Genomic DNA, 22,240 nt, shown 5'->3' on the forward strand with positions numbered 1-22,240 from the left:
GCGAAATCGGAGCACGTTGCTAGAATTGGCGAGCGACTGAAGAGCTATCCCTCTGGGAGCCGTGCTTTTTGGTCGCTCGCCAAAGCTGCAGAAGGTAACTTTTGCAGGTCTAGTCTCCCACCACTACGCAAGTCCGATGACAGTCTGGCCCATAGTGCGAAAGAGAAGGCTGACCTTCTGGTCAAACTCTTCGCCTCGAACTCGACTGTGGACGACGGGGGTGCCACACCACCGAACATCCTCCGGTTGATAGTTCCCTGCCGGAGATCTGCTTTACACAGTGTGCAGTCAGGCGGGAACTCCGACTCCTGGACGTCCATAAGTCGAGCGGGCCAGACGGCATCCCTGCAGTGGTTCTGAAAACGTGCGCCCCTGAGCTGACGCCTGCGCTAACGCGTTTTTTATCGCCTCTCTTATTGCACTAACAGGGTTCCGTCTTCATGGAAGACTGCCCACGTCCACCCTATCCCCAAGAAGGGTGACCGGTCGGACCCATCGAGCTATAGGCCTATCACGATAACTTCCTTGCTTTCCAAGGTGATGGAGCGAATAATTAATATACAACTCCTGAAGTATCTGGAGGATCGCCAGCTGATCAGTGACCGACAGTGCGGTTTCCGTCACGGTCGCTCAGCTGGCGATCTTCTTGTATACCTTACTCACAGGTGGGCTGAAGCCTTGGAGAGCAAGGGCGAGGCTCTTGCTGTGAGCCTTGATATCGCGAAGGCCTTCGACAGGGTCTGGCATAGGGCACTTCTATCGAAGTTACCATCTTACGGAATCCCCGAGGGTCTCTACAAGTGGATCGCTAGCTTTTTGGATGGGCGGAGCATCACGGTCGTTGTAGACGGTGACTGTTCTGATACCATGACCATTAACGCTGGCGTTCCACAAGGTTCGGTGCTCTCCCCCACGCTTTTCATCCTGTATATCAATGACATGCTGTCTATTGATGGCATGCATTGCTATGCGGATGACAGCACGGGGGATGCGCGATATATCGGCCATCAGAGTCTCTCTCGGAGCGTGGTGCAAGAGAGACGATCAAAACTTGTGTCTGAAGTGGAGAACTCTCTGGGGCGAGTCTCCGAATGGGGTGAATTGAACTTGGTTCAATTCAACCCGATAAAGACACAAGTTTGGGCGTTCACTGCGAAGAAGGACCCCTTTGTCATGGCGCCGCAATTCCAAGGAGTATCCCTGCAACCTTCCGAGAGTATCGGGATACTTGGGGTCGACATTTCGAGCGATGATGACATGTCCTTCTTCAAACGAGGCTTGTGGAGAGTATTAAGCGGTAGGCAGCGGCTTGGCTCTGCCCCTGGCATTGCTGAAGTCCATGGGCGACGGTAACCACTCACCATCAGGTGGGCCGTATGCCCGTCTGCCTACAAAGGCAATAAAAAAAAAAAAAAAAAAATATTGAAATGGCGGGATCGCTAGTAGCCTGACGCCTTAGCAACTTCACGAGGACGGAAGAAATCTAAAATCACCTTACGTAAGGTACGTTGCTACTAAATAAAAATGTTTACCGGCGCCGGCGTGGCTATGTGGTAATTGTTGCAAGCGGGTCTGCGAGTGGTTTGGTAATTCGTTTGCTAACCGATAATCCCAATTGACCGAAGAAAGGTTGCTATTGCTTGTTGTTAGCAGAAAAGGTATCAACTGCCAAGAAGGAAGGGGATAGTAATCGGACAGCGAAGGCATCGTCTAAGCGAGTTACTGATTACTAATGGTGTTACCTATCCTAGACACAATGTCATACGAGCACGGATGGTTCAATCTAGACTAAAGGCATAGTCCAGGCGGCTAGCCGGCCTGTGACCATTGAAGCAACCGACCAACGGCCTTCTAGATAGTGCAATTCAGACAACGAATAGCCACCATCTTTAATAATAATATATACCAATAATATATACCACCATAATTATTTATAAGTTCAAGAATTATATTGCAGGGACGTTTAGTAGAAATTCATTTAATATGGAAGAATAAACTTAGTATATAATAGGTACTCTATAAACAGAATTTTATTTAAAAAATATATTTATTTACGTCTATATTAACTTAATTATTATTATCAAGAAGTATCTTGATTGATATATATTACAAGGCTTAGTTTTTTTTATTCAGAATCGTAGGCGTGAGGTAATGGTTTGCTTATTAGATATAAAATAATTAATAATTAGGAATTTAATTGTTTTTATGATCGAGCAATCACCAACAGTCGTCGAACAAACAATAATTGATCAAAATTAATTAATCTGAGAGATAAAAATAAAGATATCTAGTAAGGTCGGCCAACTTAAGGGTGAACATTTGTTTAATTAATTATAAATAAATATAAGACGAGCAAACAATTTTTACATTCGAACATTAACGACCAAACGACGAACATTTAATTAAAAATAAAAAAATCCGTAAATCAAAAAAAAGGGGCCAAATTCAGTGATCAATATATGAGTGAGAATTGGTTTTTCTTAGTAGCCTGCATAATAATACACTAAGTAGTCTGTGGAGGTGGTTGGTACTCTTGAGTTTGTTGTCCCCAAAGTAATGAATATTTTCCAAATAAGATATGACCTAAAGGTCTCTATTACCAGGTCATAAAAAAAAATGAGCTTGTTGTAGACTTTTTGGCGGAAACGCAAGGACTGAAGCTGTGTGATTTGTTTTAATTTGTCTATTTAGTGTTTCTTCAGGTTTAAAGGTGTAATAACGATGGTTTATTAAATGTTTAATATTTGTGAAAGTGTACATATGTGGAAAAATGAAACAAAGCGCTGGACGTAACTTCTTGGGATCCTCCAAAAAGTCCACAGAAAAAATCTCAGTAAATGACCACCATTTTACTAAGACTATATTTCATCCCATACCATGAGATGATGACTTAATTTCATCCCAGTTGTAATCATTAATATGTCTCAAATTAATCATCTTCATTTCATTTCACTCCATATTATTATCATTTTTCATAAAAATAAGAATATAAATTAAAATACGACATGACTTAAAGGTCTTAGTCACCAGGTCATAAAATCCCTTTTAAAAAAATTGTTTGTTGTGGACTTTTTGAAAAAGTTTCAGTAAATGACCACCATTTTAACCCATTTATTTTATCTCATATCATCTCACCTTGTCTCATTTCATTTAATTTCATGCCATTTTTCATAATAATCAACTTCATTTCACTTCATATTATCATTTTAAAATAAGACTTGACCTAAAGGTCTTCGTTACCATGTCATAAAATCCCTTTCAAAAAATATGAGTTTGTTGTGTTGAAACTTGAAAGTTGAATGTTTTCAAACAAGTTAGATGTAATTAGAAAGTAGGCAATGATTCCATATACCGTTACATTCCATTTTTATCGAAATCGCTTGGTCTTTTGTTAGTGCGTGAATTTATATTAAGCCGTAGAAATGCCCAACATTTTAGACTTCGTGTTCCTCAATCTCGCTATCTCGGTGACTTTTACCGGTGTTTTAATAAAAAAATTCGAAGATTACGTTCCTGCTTTCATAAAAAAAAGTTTCTCCTATGGTTCCTTCGCTTATCAAGGATCGGAAGCGAACTTTTTAAAAATAATTGAAATACCTAAAGCTTACTACAGACATTTTTATTTATTTTCGTCAATTTTCAGTGTTTTATCATTATTTTATATGATATTAGTTTATTTTCTCGGCTTTAGTGTAAACGAATATCTCTTTACCGTATTGAATTACATTCTACTCGAAGATCAAACCCCTGGTAAGTTATTTTTATTTTAATGTTTATGTTAGGTGCAGATTCACAAAGATTCAAAATTGACGCAAATCCTACCGAAGGATTTGACTAAAACTTTCGAATACCCAGAACTTAAGTAAAAATCACAATTATCTATACTTAAATTTTTTTAATTTAAAACAGTGTATTTAAGTTTCATGGCTTGATAATAAAGTCAATTTTGGATAGCACTGTCTGGATAAATTCTCAATTAGATCTTTCTAGAAGATTTTTTTAAAAAATTTACATACTAAATATGTAATGTATTCTATTTCAGTATCAGTCACAGCAGCTCTTTTGGCACTCTCTCTTCTCACCTTGCAATGCCTACGGAGACTATATGAGACGTATTATTTACAAGTATTTGCAAAGTCCAGCAAAATGAACATTAGCCACTATTTCGCTGGAATCATACACTATTTTGCATGTATAGTTGTGTGTGTTGGACAAGCACCACTGTTTTGTGGTATGGATAGCAATATTATTTGATAGAAATCTTTCTATTTAACCATTTTAGTTTATTTTATTTTGCATAGTTAATTTTGTACAAAAAATTTAAATATTTTTTTATAGTATTATATGTATTTAGCGGTAGGCAGTGACTTGGCTCTGCCCCTGGCATTGCTGAAGTCCATGGGCGACGGTAACCACTCATCATCAGGTGGGCCGTATGCTCGTCTGCCTACAAGGGCAATAAAAAAAAAAGTATAACAAGTAACTAGTGAGTTGTTAAATTTCAATATATATGCTACTTAATTTACAAAGATGGCTTTACACAGAATAAACAAAAAACACTATTATATTTTGACCTTAATTGTAACTAAAATTTAATAAAATATATTCTATTTCAGGAAGTCAAAATAGAGAAAAAGTGACATGGATTGATACAAAAACTACAATTTTATTTGTACCCTGTACCTTAATCTTCCTTTGGTGTTGGTATGAACAGTATCAAACAAACATCATATTCGCATATCTCAGAAAAGACAAAAAATCAAATAAAATTGTTACAGAAGATCACCGTGTACCTAATGGGAGAATGTTTAAATATGTTTCGAGTCCCCATAGAATGTGTGAGATAATAATGTACACTGTTTTAGTATTTTTAATAACAACAAAGACTTTTGTGTGCATTTATTTATGGGTTTTGTCTAATCAGGTAAGATATTGATTTTAGATATTGGGTATGTTATTATTTTTATATCTGCAGGTGAAAAACAAGATCAATGTTTCAATTAAATTGTATAAATGTTTTCCAACCCTTCAATCCTCATTGGGTCGCTACCCACAATAATCAAAACAGTGGCACACTTATTTTGAAAGTATTTAAAAAATCTGAAAGATGCCTATCAAAAAGTGAATTGGAAGAGTGCTTACCAAACAAACACAGTAGACACATTTTGGGAGACGTTTGTGTGCAGAATTGGATGATTTTAGACTCTTTTATAGTTTTGTTAATAATAATACTATTTGTTTTAGATACAAACAGGCATCCATGCCCATGAATGGTATAAGAAAACATTCAAGAACTATCCAGCGAAGAGAACTGCAGTCTTCCCTTATGTACTGTAAAGTAAACACTAAGTTACAAACATGCATTTTTTCAGCAAATTTGTGAAACAGTATTTGTTTCAGAGGCTTTAGCTACAAATCAATAATTTAAAAGTTTTCTAAATGTTGTTAAATCTATTTTCCCAGCTGTTTGTATTTTAACATGGTGTATATACATTTGTGATATGATGGTGGATGTCTATACATTTCAAAATTAAGTACATAGATACTTAATCTGGCCTTGATATAAATATAAGTAAACCTAGTTTTTTATTTTTTTATTGCTTAGTTGTGTGGACGAGCTCACAGCCCACCTGGTGTTAAGTGGTTACTGGAGCCCATAGACATCTACAACGTAAATGCGCCACACACCTTGAGATATAGCTCTAAGGTCTCAGTATAGTCACAACGGCTGCCCCACCCTTCAAACCGAAACGCATTACTGCTTTACGGCAGAAATAGGCAGGGCGGTGGTACCTACCCGTGTGGACTCACAAGAGGTCCTACCACCAGTAATTACGCAAATTATAATTTTGCGGGTTTGATTTTTATTGCACGATGCTATTCCTTCACCGTGGAAGTCAATCGTGAACATTTGTTGAGTACGTATTTCATTAGAAAAATTGGTACCCGCCAGCGAGAACACCAATGCATCGCTCGATACGAATGCACCGGACGCCTTATCCTTTAGGCCACGACGACTTCTCCTTTAGGCCACGACGACTTCATTTTCTTATGTGTCTGATAAACTTTGGTGTAATCAATAAGTTTTTTTTAATTACTTTGTATTTATTTTCCATAACACGGAAGAGTTAAGGACCATTTTCTCACTTTTTTTTTCCTCTTACCTAATCGTTGGTAGCCTAAGGGGCTATACCAACTTCGCGCGGACTCGCTCCGATATTTGGGTTTGTGTTTAATAGAAATCCGTGAATGCCACTACCCATCATAAAATAAGAGCTTTGCGTCTTAATTTGCTCTCAGACTATGCTATACTATAATCCCATAAAGTATAGAAGCCTATACTTAGCCAATAATATATAGTACAGTACTGTGTGAACGTGTCCTTATCAATGTATGGTGTGCGATATTGTTGTGCTATGAGCTATATACTATATGCTATTATATTATAGCGTAGTCTGAAAGCGGCTTTAAATATAGTGTTACATATTTACTAAAGTAAACAGGCAGATGACACACGGTTACTGCAGCACCTATGTTAATGTCACGCCGCCGTAGATTGCCTAGCTCACCTTGAAATTTCGAATTCATATTAATCCTCTGTACCAGAAATCATGATTGCATTGTGATAGTAGTAAAGCATCAAAAAAAACAACAAATAACTTTTTCTTTATAACTTTATTGACCAACGTAATTAATATAAGTTTCAAACATCACACACTTGAAAAAATCTATAGCCATTAAACTCAATGACTCAGATCAAAAAAGAGTTCTTCCATTTATTAAATTTACTTGTGAGATATATTTTAAAAATATAAATAGGGGACGACGTTGGTCTCTTGCATAGTAATTTTCTCACTTGAACAAGAAACTGAAACAAAATATTAAATTAAAAACACTTGTGTGAATATGAAATGAATATTAATAGCTTTAGCTTAAATCGTTTATTCGGTTAGCGTGGTATGGACTTGTAATGCGTAGAGAGAAGATGCATGTGACTAGGAGATGTATGGAAATGGTAGTGCAAGGTAGAGGGGGAAGTAATGCGTTTCGGTTTGAAGGGTGGGGAAGCCGTTGTAACTGTAAGTATACTTGAGACCTTAGAACTTATATCTCAAGGTGAGTGACGTATTTACGTTGTGGATGTCTATGGGCTCCAGTACCAGGTGAGCTATGGGTTCGTCCACCCATCTAAGCAATAAAAAAAGAAAAAACACGTGTGGCACTCGGGAACTGCCGCGGTAAAGCTTTTTTAGCAACTTATGCAATTATAATTAGACAATGATAATTTAATATTAAAACAATAATAAAACAAGACCACGCTATATTAAACATTAATAAAAGCAATACCTTAACTGTCCCCTTCACACTCATCAGCTAGACCGCGCGAGAGAGAGATGGGCAGACTTTTCATGCTGCGCATGCAGTGTGACGTCACGCCACGCGCTTATTCACAAACACTACACAAGCGCAACGTGTGAATGTGTTGAACGCGAGCTACATGGTAGGCGGAGTGAGGGGTGTAAGGTTTTTTTCGTTACGGAATTTCATGATTCCGCTCTCAAGCCGCGCTCAAGGCCCGCGATAAAATCTATGCAATAGCTTAAAAAGGTCGACCGAAGAAGACATGGATGGAGTGTGTGAATGACTATATGAGAGAGAGAGGAGTGAGTGTTGAGATGACAGCTGATAGAAGAGAATGGAATAGAAAAATAATTGTGCCGACCCCACCTAGTGGGATTAGGTGGAGAAAAAAAAGAAGAGCTAAAATCGTTTACAAAAATGAAATGCTTACTTATTTAAGTAATTGCTATTTAACTCTATAAACGTAATAGAATACGTAATAGAAAGATTGTAGTGTATACCCATTACAGCATATATTTGAAGTGCAACTAGAATATCTGATTGAGCCACATAGAGCAGAACTTGCCTAATTGATAGGCTACTAGGGATACGACTGCTCTCTTGAATCTTTCGAATAATATACAAAAGCTATAACTTACCTATATGGATATCCTTGCGTCTTTGCTCTGAATACTGATAAAAGCAGTGAGAAGAACACGCAGACTAATATTAGACCAACAACTGACTGGAACCTTCGACGCTTCCCTTCGGCCAGGGTTCGTGTTGGGTCATGGTTTTTAACTCCACCTGCTGCTTCAATCATTAGGATCATACCCACAACCACAGCCCCATCTTAATAATTTTGCTAAGGAATATTTATTTATTACAGATTGATTGATTGATTATTGAATTACAGATTACAGCTCTATTGTTAATGATAAATAACTTAGTGACTAGACAGACACTGTCATGTCAATATTTCAATGAATTTATATGTGTCTGTGTTGTTTCTGTTCTTCAGATCCTCACGCTAATTGTTATCTTAAAAGTCGGTATGGCATATGTGCATGGGGTGTTACTGCTGTCCTGGTCATTTCTGCCTTGGAAATTCGACCTACAATCTCGTCGATGACTACATTTATAATAAGATTTATATGGGCTTGTGAACTATTTGAGACTAGAAAGTCTAGTTTTTCACAAGTGACAATATTGGATTGTTTCATTTTCTATGAAATTATGAAATCGTCCAAACTATTAGACTCACTTGCATTGTACTACTAAATTATGAATCATGCAGAAGGATGAAGTGCTTAAAATTGTGAGTGCACATAATCATTGAAGTAATTAAATTATCAAATGGTGCAGTGTATTCGGTTTGAATCTATCATCAACATCATTGCTACAGGAAGCAATATGGAAAGGAACATAATAAAACTATGGAATTTTGAAAGGATACTCAGTATAGCAACAATGTAACTCTCCAATACAAACTGTCCGTGTGATCCCCCGTTTATATAGACCGGGCCAGTTTTTGTTCTATGGAAAAATGGTGGGCCTCTAATTTGATTCCACATCTGCCCAGACACCATTGCAAAGCAGAAGAACACAGCACAAACTGCCCATAACTGTTTATTGTAGAGGAACTCGAGGTTGTTTCTACGGATATAAAGAAAACCAGCCAATATGATGAAGAGAGTTGAAAAAGCTACAGCCGCTGAGTAATTTGGTGATCGGAAGACTCGAATCTGGAAATAAACATATGTACATACTATAGTTTTAGTGTAAATCTACAAAATTTTGTTTATGACAATATATAGTTTCATTTTAATATCTTTATCCCATCAACCATATTTTATATAGGGAGTACTCTGAAGAAACGTTTGAGATAATCCTTTCATTCCTTTTACCATTGCACCACCAGCCACCAGTACCAATTACATCCATACTATCTAGAAATACTATGCTCAAAAATTCATCAAGTGCATTCTGAAATTTGTTTGCATGTTCCATTTAACATATCAATAGATAAAACAAAATACCAATAAACTTTCCTCTTTGGTGTTTCCTGAGCACTATGATATATCGTTCTTCAATAAAGAAATAATATGCTGTAGATAGTCATAATGTTTGCTTTATTTTTATTACATTAATTTGTAATCTTTACACCAACCTGTACATCAGTTCTGTCCTGTATCCACTTAGCGATGGCCTCAGCATGGATGCCAGCTCTCTCAAAGTCCATTGTGTCAGCAGGCTTAGGTTTGCCTTTAGCTGGGAAGTGCATTATCACAGGTGCAGTATTAAGCCGTAACTGGAACAGTAAAAGATGTTGGTAAAATACTGCTATCAATTTTGTTTTACTTATATGTTAACTAGCTGACCCGGCAACTTTGTAGTGCCTCAATCGATAAATAAAAGACCTAAATGTTTGTGTAAAATAAACTTATAACAAGCAAAAGGAATCCGTCCGACGGGGGACACATCAAAGGGAAAAGAAAATTGTTATGTTTATTTAATTTAGAGCATTTTCATATTTATCTACCTTTTAAACCTTCTCTGGACTTCCACAAATAATTGAAGACCAAAATTAGCCAAATCGGTCCAGCCTTTCTCGAGTTTTAGCGAGACTAACAAACAGCAATTCATTTTTATGTTTAAGTTAATAAATAATTTAGTAATATAAAATATATATAATCAAATTATGTTTGTTTAAATTGGCTTAGAAAACAGGCAAGCATAAAGCCATCATTCATAGTCATGGGATTTTGCAATAGATCAGTTGGTTTGATCAGTAGGAGGTTAAGACCATGACAACTTCTCTGGTTAAATTTATTCAATTCGATAGCCAGTAGACAACAAATTCGGTCCCTTGTCATGTTTCAAGTGTAAGTAATTGTTTTAAACTTACCATTTGGAAGATATCTGAGCCTTCATCAAAATCAACAATACCAAAGAATAATTTATTATTGTAAGCAGCTGAGAATCTAAATGAGTTGGCCACCAACAAATATTCATCGTTAACATGCTGACAGATAGCACACCTTCTTGCAGGTGCCATTGCAGTGAACATCACTACAAATGAATAATCCCTTGGAGGAGACTTCACATATTCCTTAAACTTATTTATGTTTAATGGAATTACAGACTTCTTTGCTGTAATATCAGTCAACTGCTGCACTTTCTCCTCAATCTGAAATTTTACACTACGTTACAGGTAAGATCCTAAATAATTGACTTTCCTCGTGTCTCAGGGGAGGCAAATGCCTTTTGTGTGTTTCTATCGGCAGTGATGGGCGTAAGCTCGTCTACTGTTAATAAAACCTCAAGAACCGGTGCGGCCTGTAGATTTCGATTTATTTACCCCTTTAGCTCGAGGTTGCGCAGCTCCTTCATAGTATGTTATAGTTATTGTTAGTAACAATAATACTTTGAAATTCATGTTTAACTTATGAATGATTCCTACTAAGTACTAGAATCAACTCAAAAAGTTATAATAAATGGATTTCTCAATGTAGGTACGTATCACCGATAAATTGACATTTGCCAACTCAAAACGAAAATAAGAAACGTCAAACACAAATTTTAATAATACCACATCAACAACATAAAAATCCCTAAGCGAACAAAACAGATCGGGTAACATTTGCTCCCTTTTTTTCTTACCTAAGGTGGTAGTCATGAGAGCTATGCCATCGCTACCTACCTAACGTGTAGGTGAACTCTCGGGCCCAAGCCTGGGGGCGTTGCTAACACTAGCCCTAGCCCAAGAGCAGTGCTTCATAGAATCTACTACCAGATCGGAGACGCGACTCACTGAGAAGTTCCGGCGAGAAACTCAGTGGGCAAGTTCCCAGTATCATATCTTTATTCCGAAACCACAGGGAATGCTAATTGATAAACCTCAATCACTCAATTCCGCAGAGCATTCTACATGGAACCTACGGTACAAGGTACAATTTTATTCTTCCAGTCCACGTTGACCCCTATCCGAGGTTGGAACAATACACAACATTGTGTTTAATGAACATTGAATAGGCATAAAATTAAAATTTCTCAAATTTGACACTATCTTCCAATTAACTCCGATACTGGGCATAACTCGAAAAACTAACAATCTAGTGTTCTCAAAAATGTGTTGGGATCCTCATAGACATTTCATTGCATCAGCACTACAAAATGTAATTTCTTCCACTGAGCAAGTAATCACTACGATTTCTCCATTTGGAGACTCAGTGATCTTTTTTTTGGTATTAAGTGGTTACTGGATACCATAGACATCTACAACGTAAATGCGCCACGCACCTTGAGATATAAGTTCTAAGGTCCCAGTATAGTTACAACGGCTGCTCCACCCTTCAAACCGAAACGCGTTACTGCTTCACGGCAGAAATAGGCAGGGAGGTGGTATCTACCCGTGCGGACTCACAAGAGGTGCTATAGTAACCGGCAAACTTCGTGAGCAAATGACCTTGACTGCGCAGAACCGAATTTTAGATCACTTTGGTGGTGAGGGTGAGGCGCGACGGCAGGGGAAATCGTATCGAGCGCGTTATTGGTAGATCAGTCGAACCTTGCGTCCCGCACCGCGCCCTCGTTCCGCTTGCTCCCAAAAGTACGCTTGCGTACAGTGAAAAGTCTATCGTTATTAATCGTTAAGTTATTTGTTATAATTGCTTGTTGACTTTGTTGCCATTGCTATTTGTTGAGTGTTTGTTGATTTTTTATAAAAAATACACTATGCCGCGACAAACTGGTGTAGTATTCAAAAGAAAGGGTAGAAAAGTTGTGTACGACGTATATTGCTTCATTATAAAACAGGGGAAGAATGATATAGAAAAAGTAAAACAGACTTCGGAAGCAACAAAAACATCCGTGAGTGCTGTTAGGTGCATTATTAACGAAGCTAAAGGCTCTGGCTTGCTCGCCGTGTTTCGGACTCCGGGTAAGAAAAGATCAGGGAAGAAGAAATTTACCGGAATGGATAGTTTCGTTCAATCTGTAATAAAAAGATGTAATCATAATAACTACATAACAAGCAGCGAAACTCCGTACCGTAGAAAGGCTTCGAAAAATTTAAAGAAGATATAAATTTTAATGGCTCGGTATGAAGTTTACGACGAATTATGAAAGAGCTAGGCTTCAGATGAAAAAAAAACAGAAAATAATCGGAAGCTGGTAATTGAAAAAAGTTACATTCGATTACTACGAATCGAATATCTTCAAAAAATAATTAATTATAGACAAAAAAGTAGACCGAACCGACCGAGTTGTAAACTACACCGATGATCCCTATGTCGACTCATCACGATGATAGCAACTCGGGTGATAAAAAGTGATGATGATGGTCAAGATTATGATAACGAAAAAAAAAATTACAAATACCAGCTTCGCTTCAACTGAACCAAGACCTGGCAACAGCTCTAGTTTTGACTTAATAGAAGGAATATCAATTTTACCCCAAGATTAAATTATTACAATTATTAACCTATATTTTTTGTTGATGTTCTCATAAATATATAAATAAATACATATGTTGATTTTAATAATTTAATAGCATTATGACGCAGAGTACATAATGTTTTTGCACGTGAGTGTACCATGCGCGAACTTACCCCCACTACGTCGACAAATGCTCAAGAAGTTTGCCGGCTATTATACCACCAGTAATTACGCAAATTATAATTTTTCGGGTTTGATTTTTATTACACGATGTTATTCCTTCACCGTGGAAGCACGGTGAAGGAATAACATCGTGTAATAAAAATCGTGTAATAAAATGACTTCTCAATCGTGAACATTTGTTGAGTACGTATTTCATTAGAAAAATTGATACCCGCCTGCGGGATTCGGACACCGGTGCATCGCTACATACGAATGCACCGGACGTCTTATCCTTTAGGCCACGACGACTGCACTTAAGACACAAAAAACGCCTCAAACGCCAATGATTTGCTCTCTTTGAATAAGCCAACTGACAGCCAAGTAATGCCGAGCGGCTGTAGTTGTATAATGTAAGATGTAATGTAAAATTATCTTGCACCACATGATGAATTGCTATGAATGAATTATGAATTTATCTAAAAAAATTAAGCATTGTAATCTCCACTATTAAGCTAATATGGTATTACTAAATTTATTTATTTATATTAAACTAACTTTTGCCCGCGACTTCGTCCGCGTGGATTAGCTATTTTGGCATAATGCTAAATTTTTCCCGCCTCTTCATTTACGTAGAAACTGAAAATATTTTTGAATAAAAGAATGTTAAGGAGCTATTTAAGGTACCTACCAAAATCACGCTTTTTAACCGACCTCAAAAGAGGAAGTTATCGATTCGACCATAATTTTTTCATCTATGTATGTTCACCGATTTCTCGAAAATGTTTGAAACGATTCTGATAATTCTTTTTTCTTTTTTTTGTTCGAAAGGGTAGACTTCCTGTAATCATCAAGATCTGATGATGGGATCCTGGAGAAATCTAGAAAAATATATAATTGTCAAAAACGATCTTGAACTGATTGGGTGTTTCAATGTTGTAATGAATAACGTATTTATTTGGATAAGGATTAATATCATGTTTAAAAGAACACCTTCACAAATAATGCTTTATTTTAGCACAAATATGGTTAGCATAAAAAACGTTATAGTGAGCCAACCTTAACCTATAGACATATGCTGTCGCGGACTTTTATTAGGACTTTTATAGGGCCACAATTCTGTCATACATTATGCTAGCAAAACTTTAACCGTTTCCGCAGCGGAAGCTCTCAAAAGGGAAAAAAAACCCGATTTTGAAACATTATTTTTGGTGCTCCATTTGTTTTGGTCTTAGCGTGGTGCTATATAACCTATAGCCTTCCTAAATAAATGGGCTATCTAACACTGAAAGAATTTTTCAAATCGGACCAGTAGTTCGTGAGATTAACGCGTTCAAACAAACAGACAAACTATTCAGCTCTATAATATTAGTATAGGTAGTATTAGAAATCAGAAGTGAAAGAGGTTTTTTTAAAAATAAGAAAATGATACTCTAAGGATGATTTATCAGAACGAAATACAATTACGACAACTAGGAATTAATTAATCACGACACCACAATAATTAGCACTGGATTACACGTCCGTTGCATCCGAGCGCCCGCAGCGAAGTGACCGACGATCTAAAACGGCCGGCTAGCTTGGCGCGATGACGTGACTCTCGCCCCACCACCTGACGTCACTGAGTAGAGGGGCCGGGTAGTGACAAATTCTCTAACACGGCCTCTCCTGACAGCTGAACGGCCTCGTCAGCTTGGTTCCCCTCAGGCTGGTCTCCCTCGACCACCCCAACCTGGTCTTCCTGCTCCTCTTCAACACGATCACCATGCGACTCATTCTCATTGGATAAGAAGTGCCCATCGTATTCATCGTCATCTAAAACAGAAAACTCTTAGTAAGCTGCTCATTGTTTGTTCTTGCTATTATTAGTAGTCACCCAATCCAACCAGACCACAAGTGTGCACTTCAAGTGATCATATCAGAATAGGCGGCCACCAATATCCGTATACGTTAGGCACATACGGTATAGAAAAACGCTTAAAGTTAATTGTTTCGCCAATGAATGAGTCCGGATTCTCAGACACTGAGTAAACAATCACTTGCGTCATTGTCAATTGCCAAATGCCAACAAACATTGAAACATAACCGTTAGCATTACCATCCAATAACCACTATCGGGGTTTTTAGAGGGCAATATCAACAACGAAGCGTTGCCACAATGTCGGGGCAGAACAACAGCCACAATGTCGGGGCATTGCCACAATGTCGGGGCAAAACAGCAGCCACAATGTCGGGGCAAAACAGCAGCCACAATGTCGGGGCAAAACAGCAGCCACAATGTCGGGGCAAAACAGCAGCCACAATGTCGGGGCATTGCCACAATGTCGGGGCAAAACAGCAGAAGCCACTCACTACTTTCAAAGAATGCTTCACATACGGCTGGAGTGCACTCGCCACGCCACTGAACCATAAGTTCTGCGGCTGTCTGAGTCTTCTTTCCGTAAGACCCAGCCAACAGCTCCAGTTCGTACCGATGATGCGGCAGCGCTCGAACAATCTTGTATGGTCCTCGCATCCCCGAGTCCAACTTCCCAGTACTTTGCGAACCCTTGTTCACAAAGACAAAACTGCCAACAGCAAAGGTTCGGGGCTGCCGACGACCTTCGTTAACACGAGAGTCCTGGTTTTGTTGATTAGTAGCTAGCAGTTCAGAGGCTCTCTGTCTCCGAAGCGTCATTAAAGCTTCTCGGTTCGTATGAGAGTTTTCAAGCGCGACATCCCGCACAAGAGACCTTAAGACCGGAGTAGTCCCTTCAATGCCACTTAGTAATTGCAGTGGTGAGGCACGAGTTGTCGAATGCCTTGTTATGTTTAATGTCAGTTGTACCTTCCATAACACGTCAGACCACGAAGCTCCCTTATTATTGACCTCAATTCGCAGCATATTGAGGACCGTCCTACAATACCGTTCGACCTGGCCGTTTTCGCGGTGCATTTCCGGGGTTATGAAGTGTAAGGAGGAACCTAGCCCGGCTACCCAATCTTGGAGCGGTGCACTCTCAAACATCCTGGCTCGGTCACATACGATTGTAGAAGGAGTACCAAAGAGAGAAATGGTATTGGAAAAGACACGCTTTAGTTCTGCGGTGTCTTGTCTGTATAATGAGTACAACAGACAAAATTTTGAAAATGAGTCAACGACTATGAGTATGTACTTAAAACCGTTTGATTCTGTTAGTGGTCCAAGAACGTCAGTATGAACAACTGAGAAGGGGATCTCAGGCTTCGTCCACGATTCGATAGGTAGGTGAGGTGCCCTAGGTACCTTTTTATGTGCCAGACATACGATACAGTGACCAATATATTTCTTTACAAACGATCTTATTCCAGGGAACCAAAAGTGACGCAAAATTAGGTCAGTAGTTTTGTCGATTCCGATGTGGTCATGATCATCGTGAAAGATTCTTAACAGACTAAGTCTATGTCCTTTTGGAATAAAACAGAGAAGACGAGAATCTTCTCCAGTACTAGCATACTTATAGTACAACAAATCATTTTTTTTTGTAAACCGAGTAGTATCTAACTGACCATCTCTTAGCTTTTGAATTAAGCTCTGGGTCTCTAAGTCAGCCGTTTGAGCAATCTTCGCCCAATTACGCGGATTTTGAATATGCAAAACGTTAACGGGCTGTCGGCTCAAAAAATCAGCATGTTGCATAAAACAACCCTTTCGGTATTCCAACGTAAACTGGAAGTCTTGCATGTAAATCCACCAGCGCGCCACACGCGGTAATAAATCCCGTTTACGCTCTGTCAATTTTAAAGAGTTACAATCGGTCACAATTTTGAATTTAATACCGATCAAGTAATGCCGAAAATGTTGTAATGCGCGTACGATTGCGAGAGTCTCAAGCTCGTAGCTGTGGTAACGTGACTCTGCACCCTGTGTGGATTTACTGAAGTAACCGACCACTCGCTTACGCTTTCCTTCATGTTCTTGGAGCAAAATCGCACCATAGCCTATCGCACTGGCGTCGGTATGAAGCTCAGTGGGCAATTTGGGATCGAATATTGCTAAAACGGGTTCTTCCGTTAGACATTTAATTACGTAGTCTCGAGCCTCGTCTTGTTCGACACTCCAATTGAAAGGCTCGCCTTTCTTAAGCAATCTAGCGATACAAGCCGTTTTAGAGGCATAACCGGCGATATACCTTCGAAAATAGCCCGCCAGGCCCAGAAACTGACGAACCTCTCTTACATTAGTTGGTTTCGGGGATTTAACTAAAGCATCGGTCTTACTTGGGCTCGGCCGTACCTGTCCCTGTCCAATTAGTCTACCCAAGTATTCGAGCTGAGTGTCCAAAAACGTACACTTTTTGAGGTTAACCGAAAATCCTGCTTGAGTTAGCGTTGTTAACACCTCACGCAAAGTTTCTAAGCCATCTTTTACCGAATTAGACATAATCAGCACATCATCAATGTAGATCAAAACTCTACCGGATTCTATCAGGTGCTTCAGGGTCTTAGTGATGATTCTTTGATAGACAATAGGTGCATTAGCGAGCCCATAGGGCATTTTAAGGTATTCGTAGTGCCCTTCGGGCGTTACGAAGGCGGTTTTACTGACAGAATCATCATCCTTCATGGACACCTGGTGGAAGCCAGTCGCCATATCGAGGCTGGTGAAATATTTAAAACTACCTAGCCGATCTATGTGATCGTCAATCAATGGTAGTGGAAATCTTTCTTTAATGGTGACGGCATTCAAAGCTCGGTAGTCAACACACATCCTATCCTCCCCGTTCTTTTTCTTAACGAGGATGATGGGACTTGCGTAATCAGAATTTGACTCGCGAATCACCCCTTTCTCTAACAAGTCCTTGACTATATTCCGTACTCGTCCTTTCTCATCAGCCGAAAGTTTGTACGGACGATAGCTCACTGGGACGTCACTATTAAGTCTGATTTCCATGCTTCCCGTGTTGACTGTTGAGGTCGCTGTTCCGGTGGTAAAGGTATTAGAGAATTCCTTGATCAAAGCCAATAAACGATATTTGTCCTCACCGATCAAAGGTGTTTTTACAATATCGACCTCCGCAGTCGACACAGCCTGTACTTGATCGACTCTCACTAGGCGTTGAGAATCATTTGTTCGTATATAGGCGACTCCACCACGATTTAAAACGTCTGTACCTATTAGGATCGGTGCCTGCATACAATTTGATGGAACAACATACAAATCTACTTCCAAAATTATTTCGGGAAATTCTAATATAGCATTTACGTATGATGTTGACTCTATATCCTGACTACCGATGCCACGCATACGACGATAAGTAGGCAGCTTATTTAAATTTAAATATTTTAGAACAGACTCAGTAATGAGCGAGATATCAGAGCCGGAATCTATCAGTACATCAACGGGTAGTTTTTGAATTACAGCGGGTATCACGTTGTTTCGTTTGTACTCGTTTTCAAGCAAAAATTTACATTGGTTGGATTTTTAGTAACATTGGGCTTCGATTCAACGCGTTCTTTGTAAAAACAAGAATCAACGAGATGCCCGATCTTTTTACAGAACGTACAGGTCTTAACAGACTTGGAATTAGTTTTAGGTGGTTGCGAGCTAGATGCTACAGGCACTGTCGAGCTCGCACAATTACTTTCAATCCTAGGTTTCTTGGGACAATGAATTTGCTTATGGCCTACTTTCCCGCACATATAGCAAGTCAATCAATCGTATTTAACATCACGCTTACGTGAATTGAACGTGCTAGTGTTTGGTGGGCGAACAGGATTGCTAGGAGCAGGTGCACCCTTAGGTTTTACATATACCGACAAAAATTCGACCAAATTCTTTGACTGCAGCTTAGCGTTGACCGTCGCCGCTTTTACTTGAGGATCGGAAATGCCTCGAATCACTATGGCGGTTTTTAATTCGTCCGAAAGCCCCTTGACGATGTTTAAACGTAAAAGAGACTTTCGTGCGTACTCTGCATACGTGGTGAATTTGTTGGAGTTTGTGCTCATTATGTCATAAAGGACAGTGGCCATATCAACCTCACGTGGACACAACGATCTAAACTCTGCTTTAAAATTTGTCCACGTGCGGTCTCCGGTCACCCACTCGTCTAACCAAGTTTTAGCATCACCACGTAAACAACCACCAATTCGCCCTAGGCATTCGCGATCGTCCCAACGATTTAATTCGCGAGCTCGATCTACTTCCGTACACCACGCGTCAAATTCATGGACACTAGGGTCAAAGTTTGAGATGTAATAATGCTTAGATCTTACTTGAAGCAATGAAGAAAGCGCACCAACAATCCTGTCCGCCGTGCCAACGCTCGCATCACGCAGCGCCTTGGAAGCTTGGCCCGTTCCGTGTGTCTCCGCATCAGCCACGGACACCTCGTTGGCCCCCGAAGCCGACGTCGGAGTGCGCCCTCCAGCGCTCGGATGTAGTAGCGGAGTCGACGTTAATGGTGCCGTAACCGGCAACCGGCCCTCTAGTGCATTTAACCTCTCGAGTATTTGATTTAACGGATCGCACCGCACACTATCACGACGGCCAAATGAACTATCGCGGCGCCTGCGCCGAGTTTCTAAGTAAGGAGATCTACTGCGCGCATGGCGCGAACGGTTGCGTCTACTCGAACTATTATCATTACTACGCGATTCACTACGACGTTCACGTGAATTCCGTCGATTATTTTGTCGCCTGGGAGGAGTACGGCGACTCATAGATCTAAACTCGCGATCCGACATGATGATCACACCCGAAAACAAACACTCAACGGAAAATAATTAATTTAACGGGTAGTTGCAACTTAAAATCACACGAAAACTATTTTCGATTATAAACGATGGCGAACGATAAAAAGAAAAGCGCGCGTACCGATCCCACTTCTGATATTAGAAATCAGAAGTGAAAGAGGTTTTTTTAAAAATAAGAAAATGATACTCTAAGGATGATTTATCAGAACGAAATACAATTACGACAACTAGGAATTAATTAATCACGACACCACAATAATTAGCACTGGATTACACGTCCGTTGCATCCGAGCGCCCGCAGCGAAGTGACCGACGATCTAAAACGGCCGGCTAGCTTGGCGCGATGACGTGACTCTCGCCCCACCACCTGACGTCACTGAGTAGAGGGGCCGGGTAGTGACAAATTCTCTAACAGTAGATATATTGCTCTAAAGTAGTCTAAAGTCATGAAGTCTATGGTGTCGCTCGACTCCTATTGTCGTCCTTACACACGGAGAGCTATGAGACGACTGAAACCATTAAGTAACTAAATGCGATTACACCTTCCTAAATGCGTTCCTAATAAGGCTTCTAAATAATTTAGTCAGTCAGAAACCATCCTTGCTACTGAATTCAGTAGACTAACTTACTTAATGCTATTACACTTTACTGAATTCAGTCGACTAAATTCAGCCAAGTGTAATAAGCCTTTTAGAAATATGCAATGGCTCGCTCCTCTTCACAATCGGCCATGATGGGCGATTATAGAAACTCACGATAGTGTAGAGGGCATAAATGTGTGTGATCGGCCATCATTGCGTATGATCGTGCGCAATCGGCGTTGTGTCGGTAGATCAAAGGAATGATGGCCCATGATTGTGTGAGCGTCCATCCATCGCCGATTAGTCAGGATGTCGTTGTCTCGAGTGTGTGTTAATTGTGTCGACTAGAAAAGTATGGTTGCGTGGATCCTGTTTTGTTCTGATTGATAGCCACCGCCCACCACCTTCTCTTCCTCTCATCTTGTTTATCGTTATCGGTGGGCAGCGGCTTGGCTCTGCTGAAGTCCATGGGCGACGGTAACCACTCACCATCAGGTGGGCCGTATGCTCGTCTGTCTAAAAAGGCGATAAAAAAAGTTTCCAAGATTCTTTTTTCACGCACATTAATTAAATGACTATATGAGCTAACTAAAAATATTGCCGTAGCCGCGATCTCCTCGATTTCCATCATCGATACCTAGACGTCTTAACATATCAGTAGACAGTCAGTAAATGACCGTTCACGATTGTGTGGAGAGTTGCCCGATTATGACGGCGATGATGGACGATCATTTGTTGGCCCATCATGGCCGATGGTGAAGAGGAGCCATAAGGTAGTTTTCCAATTACAGAGCATAATGCGACTCAGTGGCACACAATGGCGAATTATGCTGAAGCTTAATTGGAACGTGAATTAGTTTTCAAATGCATCAGCAGTGCGCTAAGTTCAGTGTTGAAAAAAAATTATCATGGAGTTAGCAACCTCATTAATGTATAAATCTTCGCTAGAAGTAATAGTGTTCTGTGGTATAAATAATGTGGTAAACAATATTAATTGGTGAAAACTACGGTTATTTTAAGTAATTTGGATTTTGATTATTTCATTAAAAAATTTTTACGTTTTGAGTAATTTTTTAAAATGAGTAGTAAGAAAATTATATACTTTTTAATTGAATCATCTTATCCAGATGATAGTGATGACGATGATTTACCGAGTGCTCAGAGTTTAAATCAATCATTTCATTATCAAGTGATATATTTATTGATAATGAAACAGATGAGTTATTTGAGCCATTAATAAAATATCTGATGACAGGCAGTAGTTTTGAGTGCTCGATTGTGCGAAGCGTTGCTGTAGTTGGAACATTCACCGTTGAGCTTTATGCCGCATAACGCACTCTATACTCGGATTTTTTATTAGACGAAGTAAACTGACGTTTACTGTGTTGTCAGATTTTGATGAAATAAAAATAATGTTGTGACAAAGTGAACGATTGAAAAAACTCCTGAATTAATGAAATTGCCTCGATTGTCTAGTGAATAGTTGGTGTGCCGAATTGCCGATATCGGGTACGGGGTTCGTATTTTAGGCGTGCTTTGTACATACCAACGAGTTTTCGACGAAATATTATGTTCCTATAGTATCTACCTGTACTGAATACCGAGTGTTTTAAACATTAAGAAAAACATTGCGAGGAAGCTTGTAAGACTGTCCTATTTCCAATACATCATATAGTTGAAATTATAGATGTATAAAATATAACAATTATAGGTATGTAATGAAAATAAAAAAACTGATTGTAGTTACATACTACTAGTAACATATATTGGAGCACTTTAATACAATTTTATTGTAAAATATAAATAATATTCTTTTATAGTTTGAAATTAATTATTAACTCTTCACACTCATTGTTCATTCATGTGATTGAACGAGAACTGAACGCATCACTATTACTTTAAATATAGCAACATTATTTCACAAAGTGACATTAGCTACTGTCAGCTGGCTTCGTCTAATTAAAAATCCGACTATAGTGCTGTAATTGGAAAACCACCTAAGT

General features: G+C 39.2%; 2 protein-coding genes across 2 annotated transcripts; one reads left to right on the plus strand and one right to left on the minus strand.

Annotated features, from left to right (window-relative positions):
- Positions 1-3,074: 3,074 nt before the first annotated feature.
- LOC101735516 (polyprenol reductase) lies at positions 3,075-6,656 on the plus strand. Its single transcript, XM_004927929.5, has 4 exons — positions 3,075-3,750; positions 4,043-4,231; positions 4,617-4,924; positions 5,245-6,656. The coding sequence occupies exons 1-4, from the start codon at positions 3,423-3,425 to the stop codon at positions 5,335-5,337; spliced, it is 918 nt and encodes a 305-aa protein (XP_004927986.1). The 5' UTR covers positions 3,075-3,422; the 3' UTR covers positions 5,338-6,656.
- LOC101747213 (tumor suppressor candidate 3) lies at positions 6,657-11,310 on the minus strand. The gene is made up of 6 exons (XM_038014963.1): positions 10,703-11,310; positions 10,250-10,531; positions 9,512-9,652; positions 8,798-9,086; positions 8,001-8,193; positions 6,657-6,868 (listed from the first exon to the last, which is right to left on the minus strand). Exons 1-6 carry the CDS (start codon positions 10,778-10,780, stop codon positions 6,853-6,855), a joined length of 999 nt encoding a protein of 332 aa, XP_037870891.1. The 5' UTR covers positions 10,781-11,310; the 3' UTR covers positions 6,657-6,852.
- Between the last annotated feature and the right edge of the window lie 10,930 nt (positions 11,311-22,240).

This window comes from Bombyx mori, chromosome 13, assembly GCF_030269925.1.
Source record: "Bombyx mori chromosome 13, ASM3026992v2".
NCBI lineage: Eukaryota > Metazoa > Arthropoda > Insecta > Lepidoptera > Bombycidae > Bombyx > Bombyx mori.

Excerpts from the sequence above, each read along its gene's own strand:
- LOC101735516 (XM_004927929.5), top strand. The coding sequence starts at position 3,423 with ATGCCCAACATTTTAGACTTCGTGTTCCTCAATCTCGCTATCTCGGTG. Across the intron at positions 4,232-4,616 it reads ACAAGCACCACTGTTTTGTG|GAAGTCAAAATAGAGAAAAA; the intron begins GTATGGATAGCA and ends ATTCTATTTCAG. Across the intron at positions 4,925-5,244 it reads TATGGGTTTTGTCTAATCAG|ATACAAACAGGCATCCATGC; the intron begins GTAAGATATTGA and ends TATTTGTTTTAG.
- LOC101747213 (XM_038014963.1), bottom strand. The coding sequence starts at position 10,780 with ATGAATTTCAAAGTATTATTGTTACTAACAATAACTATAACATACTAT. Across the intron at positions 10,532-10,702 it reads CGCAACCTCGAGCTAAAGGG|ATTGAGGAGAAAGTGCAGCA; the intron begins GTAAATAAATCG and ends GTAAAATTTCAG. Across the intron at positions 9,087-9,511 it reads AGGACAGAACTGATGTACAG|ATTCGAGTCTTCCGATCACC; the intron begins GTTGGTGTAAAG and ends GTTTATTTCCAG.